Source organism: Anguilla rostrata, chromosome 8, assembly GCF_018555375.3.
Source record: "Anguilla rostrata isolate EN2019 chromosome 8, ASM1855537v3, whole genome shotgun sequence".
NCBI lineage: Eukaryota > Metazoa > Chordata > Actinopteri > Anguilliformes > Anguillidae > Anguilla > Anguilla rostrata.
The window spans coordinates 41,132,743-41,154,669 of NC_057940.1; the positions used below are offsets into that span (position 1 = coordinate 41,132,743).

Sequence of the window (21,927 nt, forward strand, 5' to 3'; positions counted from 1 at the left end):
TATTTTGAACCTTAAACAAGAGTCATTATATGGCAGAAGCACATTGTTCACCAGTTTAATTTAGCTAAGTGCAGTAAGGTCAGTGATTAGTGAGTTGGTTGCATTCAAATAAATAAGTGTTGGATAATCAAGATACTATATCAACCACTTTAAGCATGATAAAGTGGGACCACTGTTGAGTTATTTTTATTTTTTTTTTAAACACTTGATATTAATGTATCTAACCTTTTCTTCTCTGTCTCATTTTTCTCTCGAGTATTAGGCTGATTACACAAAATCTGCAACAGTCACTGCCACCCGGGAAGTCATATACCATTTTGTCCGAGACCAATTTGTCATACAGAAGAAATTATTTGACGCAAAGACGACATTTTTCACAATCCAGAGTCGTTTTAAGTCGCGGTGCGAATTCTCACATCCAACGTCATTCACAGCCGTAATTCTTTTAGGCCCTTTTTTGAAACCGCTCCAGCTCGCTTCGAACGTCGACGTCAGCGCCGGCCTCGGAGAAATCCATACGGGTCGACCCCCGGTTCACACGCCGGGTGTTCGCAGCCGGGTTCCAGAGATGTAAATCAGGGAGCCAGCCCGGGCCAAGAGGGCCGGGGGAATACCGTCTCCTGGGCAGCGGGCCCTCAGCATTCCCGTCCAGGCCATCCCTCAGCGCCGCTGACATCACAAGTGGCAGGTCACCATACCCCGAATGCAGTGTTCACAAAGAATAAATAACACTCGGGACTTGACCGGCGAGGGGGGAAAAAACACAAAAATCAAACGCGGGGCAGTAAATCAATAGGTCCCGGCGTAATGTTATAAAGAGTTCCACATGAGGAACGCAGACTCCCTTCGGTATAATCAGTCACTGCTTTAAGTTCCTTTTCGAGTTTGAAAAGCATTAATAGCTAGTCTCGGGTTATCTTCTGTTTCACTCAGTGTTACAGAGACAACAGCAGAGACGCTCCACTGTCACCTGCCTTCTCCCTCACACCCACCAAAACCTATCCTTGGGGCAGAAACAGAACTCCGGTGAACACTATATGCCTCTGGTGCAATATACTGTATGCTCCAACTTAAATGTCCAAAACTTCACACTGCCCATGTGAAATAAGAAAGTCTGGGGGTGCACGCATCAGAACTTAATGTGCTCGTTTCTATTTGCTACCACAAAAAAATCTCATTAAAATATCTCTTTTTTTGGTCGACATACGTAGTGACCTTCACCACTTAAAAGCTGCTTTACTGCGTCAGACGGTTATTTAAAATGTCTGTGATGCAGGTGCTAAGTGCAGAACAGTGTGAGAAGAACACGGTCCTTCATTTCTGAAGCCTACTTCAGTTTCCTCGTTACCCAGGCTAACAAAGCTAATGCAGACAAAACAGCCATAGGCATGTTTGAGAAATATCCTAATATCAATTATTTCACACAATTTCAGACGTGTCAGACTTGCACAAAACAGGCTGTTGGCGTGCTAAGCGATTAGCGTGACTTATCAAAGACAGACTCTTCAGTCTCCAGCTCTGTCAGAGCCTAAAGAAGCCTCGGCTGACTAAATTGTTCATTCCAGTAATGCAGTGTGACATCCCTGCGTGACACCGTGTGGGTGTCCTCGATAAACCAAAAAAAAAGAGGAAGGTTTTCCATTCGTGAGTGACATCAGCATCGGGTCACAGCGTACAAATTCTTGTGAAAATGTCCTGAACTTAATTTCTTTTTTTGCTCGGGAAAGTACGTATGCGGGAACCTTCGTAGCGTCACTGAAAATGCGCTGAAATTGGGGGTGAACAAAGAAGTGACTTATTAAGCACCTGAATTCAGAGCCTCGACTGAAAGATTTAATCATGTAATGACATAGCGCACAATGACTCAGACCCTCCCCCACGCACGCACGCAACATTTAAAAATTTTGAAAATTCTAACATTTTTTCATAGCCCGTCATATTCGCGTGCAAAAAGAGGGACGACCTCGACCTACCGGGCCCTATGTTACCGTTCCAGCCAGTCATACAATTCCAGAAATACAGAAGAAACTGCCGAATGAGAAGTAGCCACCTGGGGGGGGGAAGGTTTAACCGAGAGGCCATTCCGGGATGGTCTGAACTCGGCGTCAGCCTCTGGCTCCATTGTTCCCAAAGACCCGCCCTGTCTCATCCTCTAATTAGCGAGACGAAACAGAGTTACAAATCCTGAGGCAAAAAAAAAAATATATATATATATATATACTCTGAAGAGCAGGAAAATTGTTAATAACAATCACAATAATGTACCATTCTGGAAAATTCTGCAAAAAGGTTCTGGAAAATGAGGTGCTGAGTTTGATCACTGCCACAGCTGTAACCCTAGCCACCGGTGAGCAGAAATCAGTCCTGTATGTTAAGTTCATTTTTGATTGAGCATGCAGACATGGACGGTTATTCCCTGTGGGGCATAATAAGGACACTTCACAACCCTTTGCTAGTGGCAGCGGACCTGAACTCAAAACTAGACTTACAGAGTTTTAGTTTTGCAGCTTTATAAACAAAACAGATCAAAGCAAGGCGGCATCTGCACGCACTGGCTCCCAGTTACCACAGGCACCAAGGGCAAAAAAGGAAAAAGAGCCCCGAAATGGCTGCACTGTGGGAGGGCACTGTAGTGCTGTCAGTCAACCACGCTGAACATCTGTATATAGAACACAGCTGGGGGGACCAAATGCACAAACAATAAAAACGCATAACTTATCTCACTTGACAAGTGCGACACTGAACAATTCATTTCAAGGTAATCTCAATGGCAGCTGCTCTGAGATAGAGAAAAAATAAAATATAGCTGGGAAAAAAAAAAAAAATCCAATATATTCAGACATTCACTTCCCATGGTAAAATGTTGATGTGTTCAATTGTAGAACGGTTACTCAGTCAGTCAATGACGCGATGCCAATTACACTATAGTTGTCAAGACATAATAACAATACTTGTCGCAGGGTAGAGAAAGCAATTCACCTGTTAATGGCCCTGCCACGCGAAAAGGAGAAAAGTAAATCGGTACTTTCACAGACACAGGCAAACACAAGAAGCAATTTCTGCGTATAGAGTGATAATGCAGCATTGCTGCCCCAAAACTGTCCCAACTGTATCATTTTTCCAAAATGCTACGCAAATAAAGATAAAATGACACCAAGACTGAAAACCACATAAAAGGCATTACAGTTATTATTGTAACTTAAAACAGGAACTAAAAACTACCCTTGAAAAGCACATTCATAAATACACACACGCAAAATACGACAAAAGCCAAGTGGCATGCCTGTTAGGCCGCAGTCACAGCAACCAGAAGACGATAAGCAACCTAGTGCATTATCATTGCTCTAACCGTACTTATGTTTTGGGAAAACAGCGTTAATTATCATTGCTAGCCATCAGGCCCACACACAGAAGGCTGTCGTAGCGCAAAGACAGGGCTGGAATTACTTTCCGTACGTTCTATGCCTGGAGTCTAACAGTACGGTGGTGATTGATTCTTAGAGTACGGTGGTGATTGATTCTTAGAGTACGGTGGTGTTTGATTCTTACAGCACAAAGGTGTTTGATTCTGACAGCACATAGGTGTTTGATTCTTACAGTACATAAGTGTTTGATTCTTACAGCACAAAGGTGATTGATTCTTACAGCACAAATGTGTTTGATTCTTACAGTACAAAGGTGTTTGATTCTGACAGCACAAAGGTGTTTGATTCTTACAGCACAAAGGTGTTTGATTCTGACAGCACAAAGGTGTTTGATTCTGACAGCACAAAGGTGTTTGATTCTGACAGCACAAAGGAGTTTGATTCTTACAGCACAAAGGTGTTTGATTCTTACAGCACTTTTATTTAAACAGATATTCTACCTCTGAAACAAGGTATGGATCTATGAAAACCAACTTTTGTCAAACTTAAATAAATACGCCATTATGATATAAATAATCATATGAATAAATGCAAGAATATATGTATGTGAAATTAATGAATAAAATCAATTACATTTATAATAATGAATCGCACTCAATTCATCATTATGAAATATTAATGTATTATACTCATTGTCGAGATAAAATTATAATAGCACTGATTCACTGTCATTATTGAAACACTTCACTTTGATAATAAGAACCAAAAGTATGTTTGATACATTTGTCAAGAACCATGCTAATAAATCAACATGTTGTTTACAAGATGTGGAATGTGTAATGACAGACAACCATGGAAATGCAACTCTTCTGTCTGTCAAAGTTTTAAACAGTTAAGCGAAGCCTTTGGGACCCAGTTCTGACCAATCAGCCATAGGTAACAGTTTAATCACTGGATGACATGTCAGTCAACCCAACTGCCACGCGGAGGTGCTCCAGACATAATAACATGTCAAAAATATATTCATGAAGCTCCAGCAGTGGTGACAAACAGCCTAATCAGAATATAAATCAGACCATGTAAAAACAAAGATGGCTGCCCTGTGAAGAGGGCCTTATGTTGCCTACCCAATTCACAATGCACTTCCAACTCACCGTCCTTTGTAAAGATTAAGACAAAAGCAACTATATTTCTTAAACAGAATAACAGCAGATTTACATGTTCTGAACAATCATCTAATCATTGACAAACATTGATGCACCTCAGTTTTTAATTTGGTCAGTTTATTATTCATGTTTTTATTGATTTATATTGTTTGAAATATAGCACCATGTGAACGAGAGATTTTTAATATTCATGACATGCATAGCTATTTCTATCCTGTGGCTTAAGAGGGCAAATAATCCCTCTAGACATGAAAAGTGCCTAATTAAGAAAAATTAACAACTTCTTAAAATTCTGGGATTGGAACTGGTAGGAAAGAAGACAAGCACACACAGGGGTCCTCAGGACTGAGGTTGGGAACCGTTGCCTTAAACAAATATTGCCATAAGAATAAAAACATTACATTACAGACACACTTATCCAGAGAGATGTACAGAAGCACAGAACATCAGAATAACTCCACTGTATCACCAAGAAACATAAGAATGTAAGTATTCATTCTCATGAACAAATCTGTTCTGAATTATGCAAATAATTGTCATTTAGTGCCCCTTGTTGAACACAGTAAGCCAAACTATAGGAATTCCCACACAATCCTCTGTGTAATGGTATTTATAATTTGTGTCAAATCAAATTCATGCGTCAGCTGCAAAACTGACATCCCCCATTCACTGAAAATACCTGCAACAATGATGTTTGTAGTTACGCCTTGGAATATCCATATCCTGTTCGTTTTTTTTTTTCTTTTACCTCTTTTAGCTCTGACAGCACATGGTGTGACAGTATCTATGAGTAACTATTTAAAACATGTTTCAAATTTGTTGAAAGGTTGGTCCTCCACACTGAATTTCCACAGTTCTGTGACGGTCTACAGTGCACAGGAAGCCTACGCTGGTTTAACGGTGCTCTTCCTGTGGCGTGCCAGGTGCTCACGAGCGCTGATAATTGCTCTTTAATAACAGCGGGTCAATTTCTGGCATTCGACACAGGGGCTTTGTCAGCCGCCTCAACAAAACAGACCGTGGACAAGTGATGATAAATGACCAGTAAACAACCTAGCGTTCCCCCGGTTCACAAAGAACAGAGAGAGAGCACCGCAGAAAGACACACAGGCATAACGAACAGAAACCAGCACCAAGGCAAAAACAAACGCTCGAGAAGAGCGGGAAGACATCGAGCTTACTGAACTGTGGCAAGAACATGAGTGTTTGTCTGATCTATCCATAGTGACTGAGCTACCATGACAAGCATTGATAAATGGGAACAGAGAAGTCGTATCCGGTACACTGTAGCCATATCCTGGGACGGTCACTCCCCGAATACTAAACCCAGTCCGTCCTAACCGAAACTGCTGAAGTATGTTGATAACACACTCATACTGAGTGTTCTAGACATTATAAGGGTTCTTTTTTTCTCATTTGCACTTGGCTATTACACAAACTGAGCAGCATAACAGAAATATGAAACATATCTGAGAGTCTCTGAAGAGACTTATCAAAAAGTACACACACACTTTTGTAGACTGCAAATCGCTTCCTTGCAACGAGGTTACAAACATTCCAATTTCAGTGAGAAGAATAATAAACATCTTTAATAATATGAATTTAAATCTAACCTTTTCTCAAATTTGGGGGATAGTTTCTCTCTCATTGAAAAGTGTCACAGATGCAATAGTGAAATTGATAGCGCAGTTGTCAAAACATAGTAAAAATATTGGTCACAGGCCACAGAAAGCAATTTGCCTATTGATAGAGATTCTAATTTATGAGTGAAAAGTCAATCCCTCCTTATACAGACAAGTGAATATTGTCAGTCAATTCTTTCTTAGACACATTGATCGGATATGCATACAAAAATGTGATGAGGTATTTGAAAGGCCTTATTTTCAAGTGGTCAAATGATCTGCTTCATTTATATTTTAGTAACTGTATTTCAACCGGAATGTAAACCTAGGATATAGCACCATTCAATTCCAATCGCACCAATTACACTTTTCACAAAGATTTGAGAACCAGTACACTACCATTACACCCGTTACCATTCCAAAAAAGAAAAATAAAGCTTGACATCATCCTCAAGTGGTATCGAGGCCTTTGACCACATTCTTGCTAATTCACGTTATTGCACAAAGCCCGCTGTGGAAGTTCACAGGCCTGACATGATTAAATGAACACATGTATATAAAATTTAATGGCTTTGAAGTACAATTCAAAAGTGACGGTGAGTCCTGACTGCGGCCTCACCCGCTGGTCTAAATCAGATCACCTGCTGGAAGGCTGAAGAACCAAAACAAGAACACAAGCTAGCATATTAATTTGATGTAAATTAAGGCATTCATGTTTAGTACTTTTTTTGTACGTTTTAAGTCTGTGACCCATAGACATCACCAGGTGCCGAGTATCTTCTCTGGTGATGTTCAGCCAGGACTGTACTGCAGCTATCTTCAGTTCCAGCTAACTGCCTTATGTTTTCTCTTGAGCATATAGGCCTAAAAGGTATGTTCAACTGGATTCAGATCAGATCAGTCAAGAATTTTCCACTTTTTGGCTTGGACAAACTCCTTTGTTATTTTAGCAGTATGTTTGGGATCACTGTCTTGCTGTAGGAGAAGAGCCGACCAATGAGTTTAGAGGCATTTGCTTGAACTTGAGCGGATAAGATGCTTCTGTACACTTTAGAATTCCTTCTGCTGTCAGCAGTCACATCACCAATGAAGACAAGTGAACCAGCAGCCACACATGCCCAAACCATAACACCCCCACAACATGTTTCACAGATGAGGGGGGGGGTGCTTTGTATCTTATGCAGTTCCTTTCGGCCTCCACACTTTGCTTAAGCCATCACTCTGACAAGTGAATCAAGGTCTCATCTGTCCACAATACCTTATTTCCAGAACTCTGCAGGCTCTTCTAGGAAGGTTTAAGCAAACTGTAACCTGGACATCCTGGTTTGCATCTTACAGTACAGCCTCTGTAGTTCTGTTCGAGAGAAAGCACCTTTTGTCTCTCATGTTTCATAGTGAATAAGTAAAAGTGAAAAAGTTCTTTTTCTATTTCATAAAAAGCCAAAACTAGTCCCACAAATCACAAAAAAGCTTTATGTTTCAGTTCAAGCCCTCTAAAAAACATGAATAAAACCTGCATCCCCCAACTGTCTCCCAACTGTGAAAGCATGTCAAAGATGATTCTACTTGCTTCCAGGGACATTACATTCTAAGAAAACATGACAAATACAACAGAGCCCATCAAAAGGATGCTTCTCATTTCACTTGACCATGAATGACAGCTAAAAAAATGCAGCTGGACACACAGAAACAGCATTCAGAATCTTTTCACTGAAGCACTGGAATGCTGTAACCGGGACTGATCCTTTAAAGGTGAACCCTGAAACCCTGGCCAACTTAGACCCCGCCCACCCAGCAGGACAAGTCCAATCGTGTGCCAAGACTGCAGACTCCCAGCCAGTCAACTGATGACATAGCAGAGACCAAGACTCAGCTGTGGGATCCTAGGGCCAGCCTGCCCTTGCGGTCTACCAACAAAGTCAACTGGGAATTCAAAGTTCTGCTCAGCAGCACCTCCTGTCTCTGACTACTGTGAATCTCAAATGTCACTGCTCCACCATCTCACTCCACTATCTCACACCACATACACATTCATACAGTGGGTTACCGGGTTACAATCAAAGGCTTTAAAAAGCATTCATTAGCACAAGATAATCGCATTCGAGAAAGCATATTTTGCAATAATTTTCTACACTGCATTCCTTTAAAAAACAGGATCGCTGTGCACACAGATTTTTGGCACTACAGAAATGTTTTCACCATCAGCATAAACTAACTGATCATTTGTGAAGGGGTATGAAAGGCTTGAATGGCTTGCATAAGCATAACTGTAAAATGACATGGTAAATGGACTGCATTTATATAGCGCTTTTATCCAAAGCGCTTTACAATCGATGCCTCTCATTCACCCATTCACACACACACACTCACACACCAACGGTGAAAGGCTGCCATGCAAGGTACCAATCAGCTCGTTGGGAGCAATTAGGGGTTAGGTGTCTTGTTCAGGGACACTGCGACACACCCAGGGTGAGGGATTGAACCGGCAACCCTCCAACTGCCAGACAAGCGCTCTTACCTCCTGAGCTAGGTCGCCCCCACTATTTCTAAAATAACTTAAAATGTTAGTACTTGAAAACTTATTGGGAGGTGCCTCAGTACAGAAAACCGAGAAAGAAAGAAAGAGAGAAAGAGAGAAAGAGAGAAAGAAAGAAAGAAAGAAAGAAAGAATCCATGTGCTCCCCTGCAGAGCAATGTGTTGGTTTCTATGGTATGTTGGAGGGCCTTTCACAGAACTCTGGGCTGGATTCAACTGAACGCACTCAGAATGTTTCAGGGCACATGCAATTCAATAAAGCCCTCCAGATTAATCTGCAGCCTTATTTCCATAAACACTACTCTGCCTGCTGCACTGAGAAACGGGGAACTGAAGTGAGAGGTTCGTGCCAATGAAAATTAACATAAGATTTTACAGAATGATTGACACCCACCGCCACTTTTTAAAGCACTTGCCTTTTCATGCTAAAAGCTATGTTTGGATAACGCATTTTCGAGAGTGCTAAATTTGGTTCAGTGATTCTCTGTAGGATGAGAAGATATCACATACTGAGAAAATAAACAAATGGTACTCCAGGATAAGTTTCTACTGTCCAGGCACCGTAATAAAACGTTTTTTTTTTTTTTTTTTTAAATGAAGGAGTCGTTAATGATTAATTTTGCTTCACTGGTTTCATTTGATTTATAAAATAAAAAAATTGGCGGCAGAGGTCAACCCGCACAAGGCCTGTGTTCATTAAAAATACAGCGTCTGATTGAATTGTGGGTCTAAATCAACTTCAACCTTCAGAGGACAACCCTTCATCCCATTTACGCCTTTGATGAAGTCCGTGAGAGAAGATTAAACTTAAGGTTCTGCACCAGAAAGCCACACCACAGTGAACCGAACCACCCAGTCGGGTCACTGTTCCCCTTTCAGGCTTCGTCATCAAGTTTTATTAAACATGACAGCCAGCGAACGCACACAAATTGTGTTAAGCAAGATGGGAGGGAACATTTTTCAGTGAACGCTTCACTTTACTGGCCGGTGACATTAATTACAAGTTTGCTATATCAGCTCTCCTGCGGTCTTGTTACCACATATAATTAATTTATGCAGCCCTAAGCAGGGGGGATGCGTGTTGTGACAAATAAAGCAGACAGCGGAAAAGACAACACTATAACTCAGGACGCATCCTACGCTGTGTAAACCTCCCGCCTGAACGACAGCTCAGCCCAGCACCTATTATGGGCTGCGTGGAGGTGACTCCAATGGCAACGGCGAAAGGTGAACTCTGCAGTCAACGAGGGCGTAAGACCTCATCGGAAAGAGGGATCTGTCTCTCCGATAGAATAAAGGTGTCAAAAACCTCACTGTCTAACCCTCCCTTCCTGAGCACCATTATGCCCAATTCCGCACCACCCTAAGGGGTGGCTGGCCAAACTTTGCTCCGGCATAGTCAGGTCAGGTTATCAAACCGTAGGCCGCATCACTGCACTTCAATTCAGCGCTGGCTGACAGACCAAGCTGAAACTTGAACTGCTGAACCGTTAAAAAAACTGCAAAATGCAAAATGAAACATGTTTAGTTATTATTATCATTGTTATTTTTAAACCAGGTGGAATAACTGGCAGCTGCGGGGCCGTTAGGGTAAGGTACTTACTGTACCCTGAACTGCTCCTGTAAGTATCCAGCTGGATAATATGCCTAAACTATGTAAATCGCCCCCCGGATTAAGGCAACTGATTGGACAGTAACGTTATGTAATTCTCTGCTTATTGGACCACGGCATCATTATCCTCAGGAAGCACTCACCTAATTGCTGGCGGTTGGAGGAGCATAGGTGAACAGCGCGGCTTGAGCGCGGGGGCACACATCAATAACTCATTTCATTATTTGCACCACCTGCTCTGCAGGTTATCACTTAATTGCTCCCTCGTTTGCGAACACGGTTCATAGCCAGTTCAATCTAAAATGGATCTCGCGTATCACGGAAGGGTTTGCGGCGATAGGACAAGTCTGCAGTCGCCGTAAAATTAAGGAGGCAACGAAAAACAAACAAAAAAATAGTAGGTGTTAAAAAGTTTTTTATTTTTATTTTTAATTAAGATACGAAAACGATCATAGAGGTGATGGACAATGCTCACAGTTTAAGAGAATTTATTTGACGCAGCAGACTCCGTGGTAATACGACTGCTCATATTGGCCTCGGGTAGGCCACCATCGCGGCACTGAGATGCAGTTAAAGGACTGGCACCGTCAAGGCACATTCTGTAAAGAGTTCTCTTTCTTTGAAGTGACAGGCAAGAACTAATCAGGGCGAACAGCAGGAACCGTACCCAGTAAGAAAGCGCAGCGGACTCAAAGGGCGTGGAAACATTTTCGGATTCCCTATCAAAGCCTCGCCGTCCTGTTGCACAACGCGGCGAGTGACATTTCAGACTTTTTCTGTTAACCGGCAGATCGACACGGAGCATCGTGGGGTTCGCCGTCAGATCATTACACCTCGTTACGAACGGCTCGACGCGACGCGTTTGCTGGTCTAATTTCCGATTACGCCCCGTCATTAGCAGCCCGATGTGATCTGCTAAAGGACCCTTTCATTAACGGCCCCGCGTGGTCAAGTGGGAGATAATCACGTCGCCCGGGACTGGAGCTGAGAATTCAATCCAAGGCACTTAGTCACTTTCGAGGCAAATGCATTTTAATCTAAAACCTTCCTGGAGTAAATTCGCACGGCCCCACAAAGTCAGCATTCCTCTCACCCTTTGTCAGACACGGCGGAGCACTAACCAATAAAAAATCACTGTTCAAGTGATTGGCAGCATGACATCTGACTGGTCACATAGTTGCAAACTAAGCCTGCCTTTTTCCTGGTAAAAGTGACCGTTATTTTTAGGCAGCTCATTTCCAGGACACTAAATTGCAGTTCAAGGATGCGGAAACATCTCTGTAGCACAACGTAATGAACACATCGCACTGTTGGTGGGGGAGGGGGGAATTGGCTACTTCGAAATTACTTTCCTGGTAAAACAATAAAATGAATTAATAAATAAACAGAAAAAAATAAAAGTAAAAATTGATTTGAGAAACAAAATATATCTGCCAATATATGAAAATAAAATAAAATGTACACTTGTAAATGGTACAAGCGTCCTGCATCGTTTAAGCCATTTTCCAAGTCTCTGTAATGCTTACATCTGGAGTTATTAAGCCTTGAATAGAGCACCCGTGAATGGGCGAGGACTGCCCAGATCTGGCGTCTGCGTTATAGGGTTAAGTGGGAATAGTGAGATTAATAGAAGGCACATATCCCATTGAATTCCGAGTTAGGCTAATTCTAGTTGAAGTCTTATGTGCTTTACCGAGCTTTATCTACGCTGCCTTTGTGTAGATTAAATTGGGCAAAAATAAAGGTGGAACAAACATGGAATAAACAGGGCAAATCCATCAGACAAAACTTTTCTAACACACACTAACAGATTCTTCAGAAAGGACACTATCTCTTTAAAAAAACGGCCTCCTCCAGCACAGGCAAAATCATTTCAACCCACGCCTTTTTCCGTTTCCTGGATTTTGAGTCCAGAACACACTGCTGTGATTTTCCGTATGTAAGGCTGAGCTGTGATTATTTGACTGAAATGCATTTGTCCTTAAAGTGTTTCTTGTTGAATCAAAGTTAATGAGTTTTACTTTCACATGCAAAATCAATATGAGATGACACTTGTGTGGACCAGTGGGTAATGTTGGCAATGCACACACAAGCTCTTGGCAGAAATTCTATAACGACAGGATATGGCTTAAGTGAGGCGAACAGATCTGCAATGTCGACCCAATATGGTTGGCATATTCAACATCGTCACAGGAGGTCACATTGGCTGAGTTCTGCTCACTGCTGATTGGGCTGACCTTCCCTGAATAATGCTATTAGTAGTCCTGAACATATTCACACCTTGCATGCAACTTAACTGCTAGGTCACAAAATGCAGGCCTACATAATGATGGAGACTGAGTACTGCGTTACAAAATGGTGCTTACTTATCTAGATACAAATGTCTTAAAAAGATATATCCTTCTGCTCACATTCAGCTAAATTAAACAACCATAGTATTTGGTTTGGTTGCCCACCTATTGTTAAAATCATCAGGTTAATAGCTTGGCTGCAGATTACCTATGAATAATACCTTAAGATAGGAAGGTGGAAGGCCTTTCAACAAAGATTAACAAAGATTAACCCTTAACAAAAATTTGTCAAAAAGGCTATATGAAATGAACAATACAGGTAATGAGCTATATTGAATCTTCAAAAACTATTTTATTTCCAAACAAGATACAAGAAAAAAAGGTGTCAAAATTATTAGCACCCCTCATATGCGCTCACCTTTGTAATTAATGAAACTGGTGAACAAACTGGGGAGATATTTGACTAGTTCTCTATACAGAATCCTTCTAGATCCTTCCGATTGTTTGGTCTGTGCTTGTGGACGGCCCTTTCAATTCAAATAGTCTTGTCTGAGATGAACAATGACTGAGAAGAACATTGCAAAACAGTAATACTGTGGTCAGTTAAACGAGCGTACCTCAAACTTAACCAAGAAAAGTAACTAATTAACAAACTTAACGCGTTGCAATGGCCATCTCAGTTTCCAGACGTGAACCAAAATGCATGGTTTGAAATGCAGACCTTACAATCTGTAAGATTCTGATTTTGAATGATTGCCTCAAATATGTTCACTGATATTATTAAAACACGACACTATACTGTAGAAGCTCACTCAGTAGTGTTATCCTTGCAAAGGTCACCAGGAAAAGAATGAAATGAAAGTCATCATGTGATCATTACTGGCCACTAAAAAGCATAATTCACATTACTAACAAGATGTGGTAAATTTGATTTGATTCCTTTCATTTGTATTAATTTGGCACCCAGTCAACTCCCATTTTTATTTTCAAGTGCAGAATTTGGGGCCATTTTGGTGTGCCATTTCTCCTCAACATTCCACCACTCTAAACCGTAACAATGGTCCCCAGCTCACAGCAGGCAGCATACACTTCCGAAAAGACTATGGGCCAGATATAGCCTTCCGCGACTAGTTTCGAGTGCAGATTTGAGGCATTCCGGAAACACGTGTCTTATGCATCAAACAGGTGCACGGGGCAGGAAGCACAGTACGCGTGTCATCTGCGTGAGTCATCGCAAGGTGCGCTTCTCTCCCTATTGCATATGCATTTAACAGAGGATCGCGCAAACAGCGGGCAGAGATATTATATTGGCTGGTTACGTATTCGGTTGAATTTACTGAAGTTCACGCAGTTAACGAGGGTCGATTTTTGCATGAGATTTCCTCACCTCTAAAGAGCAGGCATAAATGAATGCGCAAGCAAGATGGAGAAACAGGAATAGGCATTGAAGATGTACTGAGAGAACGTTTACAACAAGAATCACATTATTTCAACTCCCCAAGCAAAAAATCATGAAATCATGAAAATTATTCAGCCACACAATAATTAAGGCTGGGTGTTACAGTCATGGAGCAGTTATGACAAACTCACAGAAAATAAAAAAGAGAGGCAGAAATCGTGGAGAGTTAAAAAAAATTAATATAATATATTCACCAAAAGATCTCATGCGCAGCAGTGGGAAATGATTTAAATAAAAAGTGTGACAGTAGCGACAGTACCAAGTGCTTGAAGTTGCAAAAAATCAGTGGGCAGTTGCAGCTATTAAAATAAAAAAGAGTAAATGCATTGATAGGCTGGTGCATTAAACCGTGTTTGTCCAACACAGAAAAAGCATGCTTTTTGCATTTAACAGACCATTGTTAGAAACAGAGCATGATCCGATTGCATTAATAAAGTAATTTAAAAAAACAGGCTTACTGTGCGTTTTTTTATTACTTTAGTTAGATTTGGGACATGCTGTAGCCTACATTGCAAGGTTTAAGCCTTTGAAAGGTCACCTGTTATCACTGACTGCAGACCGTGTTACAGTTACCACACAGAACTACCGAAAAACCACAGAAGGCACTAAAAATGGGAAATGACATGGAACTGCCAAAAAGCATGGAATCGCTGACACCTGCGACTTCTGTGATATAATGACTCTTCTGGGAGGAATAAAAGATGACCTAGAACCTTCAACACAATATTCCCATTCCATCCCACCAACAGTCAAGACTTGCATCATTACCCTCTCTCGCATCGGGATCATTTCAGTTTTTTTACTGCACAAGGAGCCAATTAGGGCCCACAGTGTTTATGATTAAAATTAGGCAAATAATAGGCACATGAATAAATTTAATTTGGAACCAAACATTTAAACACCAGACTTGTACAGCCCCCCTGGTGTGACTGGCACACTATATCCTACTTCCAAACTGGGCTGATTTTTAGCCAAATTTTAGTGCTTCCAGAAAACTTAAAATGACTTTAAAGCTCCTGTTATATATACTTCCTGAATGATAACATAAAAGGTAAAAACAGTGAAATTTTTTTCATAAAACAGCTGTATGTATCCCCGAATTTAGACCTAATTAAAAAAATTCCCATACTTATCCTCAAAGCTTTCCCGTGAAACTTTCTAAATGCAAACATAAACATTTTCCTCCTGGAACTTCAGTCAATTCACAATCTCAGAGTCAATAAAGCGTTCTGTTCCGGGGCCTACTCGTTGACTCTGGAAGCCATGCCTAGCGGAGCCACCAGAATAACAGCACAAGCAATGTTCCCCGCCGCGGCCGGCTCGGCTGCCTCCGCTGATTGGGGTGGTCGGTGTTTTCCTACGCAATCAGTGCACATTGAAAGCTCCGGGCTTCTTACTATAAAGGGCTGTTGTGGTGCTTTTTAAATCCACGAAGCGCTCGGCGCTCAGAAGAGATGAAACATGACCCCCCACCGGCCTGCCTTAAATTGATTTAGGATATCCAATGAGAGGGCCTCTCGAGGGCAATCGCTGCAAGGTCCGCAGCCTGCAAGGTGAACACAGCACACCTTGCCAAAGGACAAATGAAAATCGATACCGTCCCGGTACCCACATGCTAAACGCTTACCTGGGGCGGGGGCCGCGTCCTCGCTGTCGTGCTCTTCGTGCCACTGCATGGTCCGATGGTAGCTGAGCATCACTTCCCATAGTGCCTTGCACAGGTCAGTCAGACATGGAATGTAACTGTCCGGAGTGATGTGCTGTGAAAGGGATACAAGGGGTGAGGCTGATTCAGTACACGTCCTTCCAAATCACACAGAGCCTTCTGAGGGCTAGGAGAAGCCGTTCGCAGCCGGTGGTTTACTAAGCCTCCTGGCCGAAGCGCCGGGATCCATTCTGATGGGATTCAGAACTCACTTCAAACGGGAACGGAAAAAAGTATTAAGACACTAGAATAAACTAGTGATGAAGGAGCTTGCCTCCGAAACGCGTCAGTCTCGTTTTCCCTTGATTCCTTAAATGAATACATCTATGAATAGAGTGCTGTCCTCAAGCCTCACAGTTTCATGTTTCATTACCCTGGACTAGGCACCTTCTTTGTGTATTATAATGCTCACATTTTCGTGGTAGAAGCGAAAACGCCACAAACGAACCGTTGACAGGGCAGGGACTTGACTTCATAAATTGCGCTTCAGTTTGGTTCACTCCCAAACACATTTCCTGAATTAATTTTTTCAAAGTTGCTTTCCAAATGTATGTACACATGGCCGAAAAACACACAAATGAACATGTCTTGCGATCATTTCTGCATTTTGCCGAGGTTAAGTTTAGGAGCTATGCAATTTCAAGTGTAAAAGCATCTGAGATTGAGATCTCTGTGTTTTCGGCAATTAGGTTTAGGAAAAAAATCCGAAATGACATTGACACAAAAGTGAATTATAAAACGAACAAACGAACAACAAAATTATTACTGACTGCCTTTTGTTGCACCATTTGAGCTTTTATGTCATTCACAATCTTTCTTCACATGGCTCATCCAGCTGACTCGCTGCAAAAGGTCTTTTCCCACGGAGCAAGAGTCACTTCCAGTTTTAACTGTTACTTTTGCTGGAAAATTCAGCAGTTTGTGTTTGGGCGTGATATGAAGCATCATTACAGCAACCAGGTCTTCTGACATAGACTGATGATAAGCTGCAGGAAACAATGCCTATTTTCATACAGTGTTCCAGGATATTGCGGTGCAAGTTTCCCCATTAAATGTTTCTTAGGGGTAACTTCTCTCAGAGATGCAAGTCATCTTTTTAACATGATTGTTTCACAAATACAATCAAACAAACATAACATAAATAGTATTCCTTCACCTAATACTTCACTCCGTTCCTCACAGCTGCCCCATTACATGCCCATCCACAGTGGGCTGCACCAAAACCCAAAACCCAAGCAATGAAACTTGGGCATACGGACTCAGGAAGAAATCACACGAGCCAAGTAAAAACTACACAACTTAAGGATTTTAACCCAGGCAAAAAGGATTCAGTTCATCACTCATTTTTAGAAGCTTAAAAAAATTAATTGAAAAAAAACTGGAGGAGTTAATTATTACCAAGTCATTGCATAACTGAATAAGTATCGATGTGAATTTCCATTATTATGCAAATACAGAGCATAATTGTCACATTAATGTCAGAGTGAACTCTCAGAGAGACTAAGTGCTGAAGTAACTCGCACAACTTAATTCAAAACGACACCGCATTAAGTGCGGCCATTTCAATACCATTCAAATGCGAGCCCAGTTAAAATAGTCAAAATCTAAGAAGCAAAAAGAAGCAAGACAAATAAAGTTTTCATCATCTTTAATGTCTGAAGTTTAGCCAGGGCCCTGCCCTGTGGGTATTAAAGATCCCATGGAACTTTTTTTCGAAAGTCGAATGATAAAATTCCGACAAAAACTGTCCGTTATCTGTCTAGCTGATCGCCTCAAAATCCGATTGGCTATACAATCCCAAATTCCCGAAAACATTTAATGTCTTTAAGCGCAATAAGTCCTGAGTGTTTTTCGAGGAAAGTTATTGCTGCCTCGGATGCAACACATCCAATTTATCAGTGGCATACTGACTTATGCAAATCTGAAAGTTACGGGAGAATATTGCATGAACTGACATGACCAAAGGCCTGGGAACGTAATTAAACAGATAAATTAGTCCACTGAACAACTCACAGAAGAGTTATTGGAGCCCATAGGTGGGAGCCATCCAATCAGAGCCTTCCAAGTCCCGTCAAACTGAAGTAATTTCTCTTGCATCAAGCGTCAGAAAAAGAGTATTTGAATTCTGGGGAAAAGGGCAAAGAACTACGAAAGCATTCTGGAGGCTAACTCTGGCGACGCATCGCCTGAAGGCTGGCATAAACCGCCGTTTTTCAATCCAAGCTGAAGGAACGACCGAAAATTATCGTCTTCTTTCGCCTGGCGCGTGTTGTTTCTACCGAGGTCTCAGCCACAATTGCAGGGGCATCAATCAGCGTGTCTGAAAATGCCCCGTCAACGCAGTTCCACTCAGGGCGAGGACGCCGTCGTACCTTTGTGTAGTGAAAGGGGAGAGGCCGGGCTAACTCGAATGCGCGAACGCTGTAAATTAGCACGGCCGGCTTTAGGGGGGAAAACCAGTACATAGCAACACGGCCCGAAATGGTGGAAAAGCTAACAAACGTTCCGTTTCAGAACAATTTACGTATCGGGCTTCTTTGCTTTTGGAGGGACTCGGGTTTTCAAAAATTTACTGCTTGCCCCTAAATTATGCCCAAATTGCACGCCTGCCACCAAATTCTTAGTCCCAGAATCATTGGTTTTATGGTCTTCATACAAGCATATAAACTCCTGATTCACTGAGGTCCTTAGGCCCTCGCAAGTCTTAACAGACACCTTTTTTGATGATTGATATCAATATCAATAGAGCAGCTGATAAAATTGCTCGCCAGAACCTGCTCTTTTATCTATTCAACAGAGCTCTACAAAAAATATATAATGCCGCATATAATTCCAAAATGCTTAATCAAAAAAAGTTAAATATGCCCTTTAAATTTTTTTTTTTTTAATATTTTGTCTCTTTAATCATTCCTTCAACTAAATTTTATAAAGTAAATCAAAAAATGAAAAAGTAAACCATGCTGTTAATTAGCAGGCTATGCAGTGGACCATAACATGTTTAAGCTGTGGCTAAAATAAATCACTGAAGTGAGCAAACTTCCGTGAAAACATTCGCTCTCGCAGGCAGAAGCAATTTGTCATTTTAAGTAATTTTTCTTCTGAAACAAAAGGGTGTTCACAATCCTTCAACACACTGGAACTCTGAAAATGAAAAATCTGCTACACTTATCAGCTCATTCTTCTTCAGTCACGGCAAAGCATGACAGGTCAAAAATAGATATTTCGGGCTCACATGAAAATGCTGGATTGCGTGGTTTGAACAGTCAAAATGGCTGCAATGACTGAATGCGAAAAGTGACAGCTGCTCTTTTTACTTGCCTTTTGATTTTCGTTGATCTTGTTATATTTATCACGAGGGTAAACTTTATAAACACTGGCGTGCAAACACTGTTCTACTACGTATTGTACGAGGTATGTCAGTTTTTTGCATATAATTACAAATCATTTGTAACTTACATTTATTTATCTTTCTTTCTAATTGATTTTGTCAAACAAAATTTCAACACGACTTTGGATAGCCGGGAGGATTCATTTTGGAAAAGGTAAACACACGATGAAAATCAGGAGAGGACAGCTAAACTGTCACGCTGCCATGAAACCTCTTCTAAAACGGCAGCCTACGGCCTTCGGCTGAGAGTTCTGGCATTTTTTAGGAGTGAAAATTCACGCCAAGCCATTCAAGTAATAGCTTTTCTGCAAAGTTCGTCCTTGGGCAAAAAAAAAGAAATAAAGAAAGAAAGACATAAATAAATAAATAAGAAAAAAAGAGAACGTAAGACTGAGAACAGGCTGGTGCTTCAAGGACAACAGTGGATGTGCCAGAACTCAGCCTCGGTCTGGGGCCCTGGAAGAGAGCAGTGGCTTTACCAGGCAAACAAACCATGGAGGATGGAGGATGGAGGATGGAGGCTCCGCCCCTCTCCTCCCCCCATGCTGTTTGGTTGATGGTGTCATAAGTTCCCCGTGCGATTAAACGCTATTGGCTCAGGCACGCAGTCCCATGTGTTACGCAGAACCGTTCTATATATTCTAGTCACAGAACGGTAGCGAGCTGGCCACTGCATAGGCTGTCCAGTGTCAACAATAAGTTTTACACCACTGACCATAAGTGACGGGTCCTAGAGGAAAGGTCCACAAGTCGTAAATCTTGAAATCGCGCTAGGATTTAGTTTTTGCTTCATAGATCTTTAGTAGTTCACATATCCACCCTTAGATTTTATGATTTTATTTTTTTGTGGTCAAGAAATTTTTGATCCAGGACATGTATACTTTAACCCGCAATCTCCCAGTATTTCATTGCGAACTAAAAAAGGATTAAATTCATTTTAGATTTTTTGCCTTGACCATTGCATGTGTGGCACTTTATTTCTTACAAAATTATGAATATAAAGTAATCTAAGCTAGTATTATAAATGGTACAAATGTATTGCTTCATTTAAGACATTTTTCTAGTCTCTGTGGTGTTCACATCTGGAGTTATAAAGCTTTAAATATGGTAATCCCTAAATGGACAAGGATTTACAGGTACTCTAGCGGGGGAGTGGTTGGGGTGGAGTTAACTAGCTATTGTTCCCACCCATTATCTCCCTGTGAGAAGTGTGAAAAGTTCAAGATCTTTCAAGGGGATTTTCTCTGCTACTTGATTTTAGGAGTACCAACATTCAAATAAGCATATCTTCTTCAACTATTTTCAGTTCGATTTCAATGTGGCACATCATTTGAAAGCTTATAATCTGCACTTTCATAATCTGTAAAAAACTGAAAAATGACCTTGCTCTACTTGAGGACCAAAACACCAGCACCTGTCTTAGTTTTTAAGTTCTTATCACCTATATTAACAGCAGAAGCATCAACTCTGAGGGCCTGTGACTGTTACAATCCCTGCAGATCCTAACGGTTTGCCTTCCTGAATGATATTTGCACTACAAGCAAGAGGTGCACTTCAAAACACTTGAGGATTGTCGAAGCGACATTTCCTCACAAATAAACAAACAAGCATCCACCACAAAATCTCCAAAGCACAGTGCCGATGCAGATTGACTTTCATGCTTCAGCACAGACATGTTCATTCTGACGATAACTGATCACAGAACATATTTAATTCATATGATTTCAACTCCCTGCATTTTCCCTTTCATCCTTAAGTACTGAAGCATGTTCGCGGTTATTGCTTATGAGAGAGGCACGAGTTCGCACATTTCATTAGTGCCTAATTTGTAATCATTTTCACTTGAATTTTCAGTTTTGTGTTCTCTTCAAAACAACACGCCCCCTCATCTTGTTACATTTATCTCAAGATAATAAATAAGAAACGTGGGTTAAAAAATCCATAGCGTTAAATATTTAGCACCAGGCCCCTGTCCACTGAAACGATTTAGTCTGTATGCAGTCCAGAGTGCATTGAGCTTTTCCATGAGAAGCATGAATCAGACGCTGATTTTAAACTGGAAGGGACTCCGAGCCTATCGCAAAAAAACGATCAAAATCATGGCGGCCACATTACAAACATTTCCCCCTTTCAGCCGCTGGACCTGGGAGCCAAAGGCATTAAAAAACCCCACACAGGCCATCCGAGCGCTCGCCCTCGCCAGCTGACTCTCCGCTACCGGAGCGCAATCAGAGGGCGTTGCCAGGCAACAGCGACTCGGGCGAAAAGGCCGGGCGGGCGGGCTTTCACAGATCTACGGGACGGGAGATAATGGTAAAAATCACATCTGTGGGCTCCCTGCAGGACCCCGCCGCTTGCCTGGAGGGTTATCCACTGTGAAAAAAAGAGGAGCGGGGTTTCGGAGGGGCGCGGCACGCTCCCGCCGCGGTCCCGGGTCACAACGCGGCGGGTTTTTCCCATTCCACAAACGAAATCACTTCAACAAAGCCGGGTCGCTGTACTCTTATCTCGCCCTGCGCCCTGCTCATTCTTTGGAATCCATCTTGGGTCCACAGTGGATTCTTTCCCACTTTTCTTTAAAGGTGGTAAAGAAGATAAGTTCCCCTTTTTCAAAGACTGATCCTTTTTTTTTTTTCCTACTGGGATAAAAAAGATGGGAGCAGGTGTCCGGAACCGGGTCACATGACCACACCGAAGGGAATCATCTCTTTTCAATTACAGCAAAATCGCTGCCATTTTAAGACCATATCATTATACTTTCCTGTCAGCGATCTGCAAAGAAG

General features: G+C 41.7%; 1 protein-coding gene across 3 annotated transcripts in view; it reads right to left on the reverse strand.

The window, feature by feature from the left end:
- The window catches only part of vps50 (VPS50 EARP/GARPII complex subunit), a 130,484-nt gene that overhangs the window by 63,914 nt on the left and 44,643 nt on the right, over positions 1-21,927 (reverse strand). For 2 of the 3 annotated variants that reach the window (XM_064348277.1, XM_064348278.1), the window contains exon 13: positions 15,679-15,811. In XM_064348277.1, coding sequence (XP_064204347.1) covers positions 15,679-15,811 — 133 coding nt within the window. Of the gene's footprint in view, positions 1-15,148; positions 15,598-15,678; positions 15,812-21,927 lie in introns of those variants that run through there. The other variant, XM_064348279.1, reaches the window with a different exon arrangement.